General features: G+C 33.9%; 1 protein-coding gene across 1 annotated transcript in view; it reads right to left on the bottom strand.

Annotated features, from left to right (window-relative positions):
• LOC110452975 (inositol polyphosphate 5-phosphatase OCRL-1-like) overlaps window positions 1–4,021 on the bottom strand; it is a 61,960-nt gene extending 57,939 nt beyond the window's left edge. Inside the window, exons 1-4 of the mRNA XM_021501758.1 lie at window positions 3,362–4,021; window positions 2,775–2,860; window positions 1,791–1,891; window positions 138–161 (exon numbers count right to left, since the gene is read on the bottom strand). Coding sequence (XP_021357433.1) covers window positions 138–161; window positions 1,791–1,891; window positions 2,775–2,860; window positions 3,362–3,427 — 277 coding nt within the window. The 5' untranslated portion in view covers window positions 3,428–4,021. The remainder of the gene's footprint in view (window positions 1–137; window positions 162–1,790; window positions 1,892–2,774; window positions 2,861–3,361) is intronic.
• Between the last annotated feature and the right edge of the window lie 1,260 nt (window positions 4,022–5,281).

Raw genomic sequence — 5,281 nt, 5'->3', positions numbered from 1 at the left:
CGTAGTAAAAGCTCTTACAGAGCTTATGTTTGTTGTTGACAATTGAACACGACGTTAAATAAAGAGTATTTAGTATTATTATATTATTTATTATAGAGTTTAGACTTAATGACAAAGTAATAAGTAGAAAGACTTACAAGATTGTCCTTTCTTTGGTCCATCTGTGAACAAAGACAAGAGAAATTTAAGGAAGTAACAAAACTGAAATATTTGTTCTGCACCTTTTGGTTACTTCTAGCTATATATTAATTTGAGGTTCTTATATACTGCTTTATCACAACCTAGTTCATAGGTTGTCTCAAAGCAGTTTATAAATTATTATCCATGGTTAATTATAGGGCCTTTGCAACCAGCCAATATCTTTCTCAACTCCCTGGGGGAGCATGCAGCTGGTGCTGCCATTTTGGCACTCACAGCTAGCATTCAATAATTCTAGCACTGCCCAATCATGCACTCATTTACAGCTGAATAGACTGAAATAAGCTGAGTAAAGAATCTTGCTCAAAGATACAACACAGTGCTGTGACTTAATTGACTCAAACCGGCAACCCTTCGGTCATGAGCCCGGTGCCCTACCACTAAACTACCATGCCTCCAAATTTTATCATTGCAAACTGTCAGATCAGGTTGGTCTGGTGGTGCAGTGGATAGCGCACTCGTCTTTCACCTTTTTAAGTTGAAATATAACTACCTTTAGTGCAAAATGTCTTTGTCTTTTGACTTGTAACCAACTGAACATCAGAACAGAGAAACCAGATACATATTTAACAAAAATATCTCTAGCTACTATACATATTGTCTGTATTTCTGGTGATTCTTTTGTGCTATATACAAATGATCGTATAATATATAAGATTTTTGGGATATATCCCTTTTTGTTAAACAACTCTCTATCTAAGGAAATTCTTAACACCTTTGACAAGTTACATTTCTGTTCTAAATATTGTATATTTGAAAAAGACAAATAAGATGTGTAAAAAATTACACAAATTTATCAATACACTACTCCAGTAGATATAATATAAGAGAAATACTGTTTGTCAGTTTCGTTTGAAGACTAGACTTTAAAACATTGTCACAATCAAACAATATTGGTTCACATTATTGTAACAGTTATACATCATAGGCTTGAACCCTTTCACCTCTATGTAACTTTCATAAACTCTACCATGCATTGATCTGGATGAGTTCATTATGGTCTACAGTGGTGAAAGGGATAAGACCAAGAAGTTCTTACTACAAAATATTAACCATTGCATGGCATTGCCACTACAATATATATAACCCTACCAAATTCAGTTGGCATTCATATAGGCTATGAATACCAGGGACCGATTTTTGACGTCATCATTATTATGACGTCATAATTGTTACTTTTGATACCACTGACCCTCTCCGGGCGATGGCTGTTCTATTCATTGAACAAACATATGTACATTATTTGAACTAAATGCTGTATAATAAGTTTTTATGAGATGAGATGAACAGATTCCAAAAATGGTAAATATAGGTATTGAACTGCTTTCAGTTGGCATTCATAGGCAATATGAATGCTGCCTATGAATGCCAACTGGACAAAGATAAATCCATCATGAATCGCTAGCTAGCATACATCATGTTGGATTTGCCTTTGTCCAGTTGGCATTCATATTACCTAAGCAGTTCAATGCTTAAAGAAAGAGGAAAATGCAATAGTTGTGTTGTTTTACTCCTCCCATCCCTTCCCTAACTTTTTTGTGGGGAGTATAAAAATTCCTATAAAACTTATATAATTATGGTGAGTGTATTACCTGTGGTATACTGAAGATTAGTGTCGACAGGGAAGACAACCTCCAGGCTAAGATCATCTGCTATCATGCAAGGGACTCGTGTTGAGGAGTATAAAAATATACTAAAAGCAAAACAAAACATTTATTAAACCAGACAAGTTAAATTGAAAGCTACATTTCTTGTACTCATTATTTCTTCCGTTTTCTTAGCTCTTCATTGACGTACAATAAACTGACAAATACTTTTGTATATAATGATGTAACACATTGCAAGCATCTTCATAGGTTGATGTATAATTGACCTACATCAAATGGTAAAGAAGAAATGCAAATGCAAAAAAATAATTCCTTAATTAAGGTTAGAGGTCAAAATTGGGAAAAAATATTAAAGGACTGTAACTCTGCATATAGCAGGGTAAAGACTTGATATTCTACCATCCCAAGAGGTACTCACAAACATCATTGGCAACTTAAGGGGTGACAGGGCATTTTAAGATAGTAACTGGGAAACAGATGCACGTTAAGGGACATAACTCTGTCTATAAGTAAAAACAAGACCCAATTTCAATATGAGGCAGCATGCCCTCCCAAGAGGCACTCACATAAAAAAAATCTGACAATAACATGTGATGACAGTATGTGATATATCTCAAAGTTATGCAAAGATGGACAGACATGCAAATGGATTGAGTGAAAACCTATAGCACTGCCCGTAGTATCAGTTATAGGGATGAATAAACAGGATAAAACCTAATTACTACACACCAATTATTGTTTTGTTATCGTTTTTTGTTGCTTAAGACCTTTGCATTACCTTCCAGGTTGTAAATAATGTCACTCTATTTTGACAGAGCAAGTGCTATATTAGAAATCCACACACACAAAATATTATACAAACCTATTCAATTAATTATTGATAAAGGATCAATAACTGTATTGATTAAATAATGGTTACCTTATTTAGCTAGTTAAATGAATTTTATTCATATGTCTATAGATACTTACGCATGATCTCCTTTTCTTTCTATCAGGCAAATATAACGGTCTAATTTGCCTTCTGAATTTCCAAGTAACATCTTCCCTCGTAGGCAGTGATCCAGTTAAGGTATTAAAATGGAAATGTAAGTGTGCATGCATGCAGCATATAATAGATATACATATCAATTAAAGTGAAATGGATTTATTTTTATTTTCTTATTAGCAATGTTAAAACTATATAATTATTCAAGTTTCAGATCGGGCACTAGTAAGAACTATAAACCCCACTACAATTGTTTTAGTCAAGAGTTCTGACTTATGTAATTTAACACATCTGCATTATATATAATTAACATTACTTGGGCATGTTATGTACATGCATGTATGAATTATATAAATATGATCAAGTTAGTTGATAATCAATGTATGGTCATATTAAATAGGGATAATTTAAGCTCTGAGTGTGTAAATAACACAATGACTATCACAACATAAAACTTTCTAAAATCTGCCACAAGGGATACGTTTTTTACGTATCTAGCCCGAGTGTCAAAAGTCACACCGAAATTAAAATCTTTTCCTGACATTTGTTGTGTAAATCTTCAAAAGGATATAAATACACATTTTTCATTCGAGTCCAGTTTCTTCTGAACAAGAGATAAAGCTGTATCTGATGACATTGTTTTTTTGTTTTTAAATCCTCTTCTTAGTTTTCAATTCTTATCTAAGGTTGTTGAAAGGGACATGACACAGAATCGAACAGAACACGCTGCTTGACTGACCATGAATAAAGCTAGCTACATGTCATTACAACCGAGTTTCTCTCCCGCCCACTTTAGCGCATAAAGAAACAGCTGTCACAACAGCAACACACTTCTAAGACTCAGCTCCTGTTGACGTGACCGTGATGAGAAAATCCTTTTTTCTGCTATCTGATAAACTATATATAGACATTTAAATATTTCGAAAACATGTAGATTTTTGTTATTACGTGTGGACACAGCATACTATAAATCCTTCGATCGATAGATTTGAGACGTGAGATTAAAACGAAACACCCAGCGAGTGTATCGTTATGTTGATGTTGTGATAGACAAACTACCCCTAACTCATTTGTTTAAACCAGGCTCGAAATTTTAACTGGCATATAGTTAAAGGAAATCGTGTGACATAAAGTCTGTATCTGGCTACACTCTTGCCTTGGTATGCACTATGCAGTTTGTGAAATATGTCTCTCCTCTGCAACCATGAAAACCGTCTGCACCAAAACGGAAACAGGAAGCGGATTCTTTCGTTGAAAGCGGACTTTTTGTTTTCGAATATTACTATGTCAATTCCTTAATATCTCATGTTTGGTGTTTTAATTTAAAGTTTAACGCTATTTTGAATGAGTTGTATTACTAAACTTATTTATTCGGTTAATTAAAAAAAGGTCCAGCCGAAATACGAAAATACGAAAACAAAAATATTAGCTCCGTTATTATTGTCAAATGCGTCCAAGGCGACAGACTCTCGCGGATTTACAGATGACATGTGCCGGGATATTTGTTCTCTCCTACAGGATATTTTGATAAGACGGTAAGGAATACAAACCTCATGATATTGATAAAGTTTTACAAGATGAGTGCCATCGTGACATTAAAAGATATGAAAGTTGAAAAACATTTAATTTGAAAACTTCAAGACAAAGGCATTTGGCTGTTATCCAAAGGATAAGCCTACCACTACCAGAACAGCAGCACAATAGCATGCTAGTCTACCAACAGAGACAAAGGGAAACTTGAAACTTTGTATACTGATCCGTATACATTATTGATACTTTACAGGACAAATTCGGTGATATTCCTTCACTTACTTATAAAAAAAATGTTTGTCTGGAGCATTTAAAGAAAACTGGACATAAATAACACATCGTCACATGTACACACAAATACTATTCTGATTATATTGAAGTTTTGATTAATATCGTCAAGATCTTATAATTCTTTTTTTGTTAAATATTGTTATCGTCAGTGCAAAAGTAAGGTTTAATGAGAAAGAAGTCAGGTTGATGGAGCTCCTGCACCCTAAAGAAGAAAAAGAAGATCGAGGTTCACTCATTCTACTCCTAAGGCTGCAGAATGAAATTGTGTTCAGCCAAATAGGCAAAGAGCCATGCTTGGATCCAGTAAAGTGTTAGGGCTCTAAGCCCCTGCCTTAGAAACTTCTGAATTTTCTTTATAAACTTATTGCTGTATTTTTCCCATTCCCCCCACCCCAATCCGGGTGTTAATAATTAACCTGTCCAACTTATAAAAATCATGGTAGAAAATTTAGGATAAGTTTTCACCTAAATGTCTTAGAATTTATCATGATAAGACTGTGACCAAAATATTCATTACACAAAGTTTTACATTTATGTTGTGACATATCTTGTACTCTATTATAATCACTAGTTATTTTTTTAAAAAGGATTATTTCTTGTTAAAAAGTGACAAAAATTAATGTACACAAACCGAAATACTGTATTTGCCATAATTAGCACCCAGGGTGCT

Source organism: Mizuhopecten yessoensis, unplaced genomic scaffold (genome assembly GCF_002113885.1).
Source record: "Mizuhopecten yessoensis strain PY_sf001 unplaced genomic scaffold, ASM211388v2 scaffold7021, whole genome shotgun sequence".
NCBI lineage: Eukaryota > Metazoa > Mollusca > Bivalvia > Pectinida > Pectinidae > Mizuhopecten > Mizuhopecten yessoensis.
Note: the sequence above shows the minus strand (reverse complement) of the source record. Positions and strands in the feature narration are given on the sequence as shown.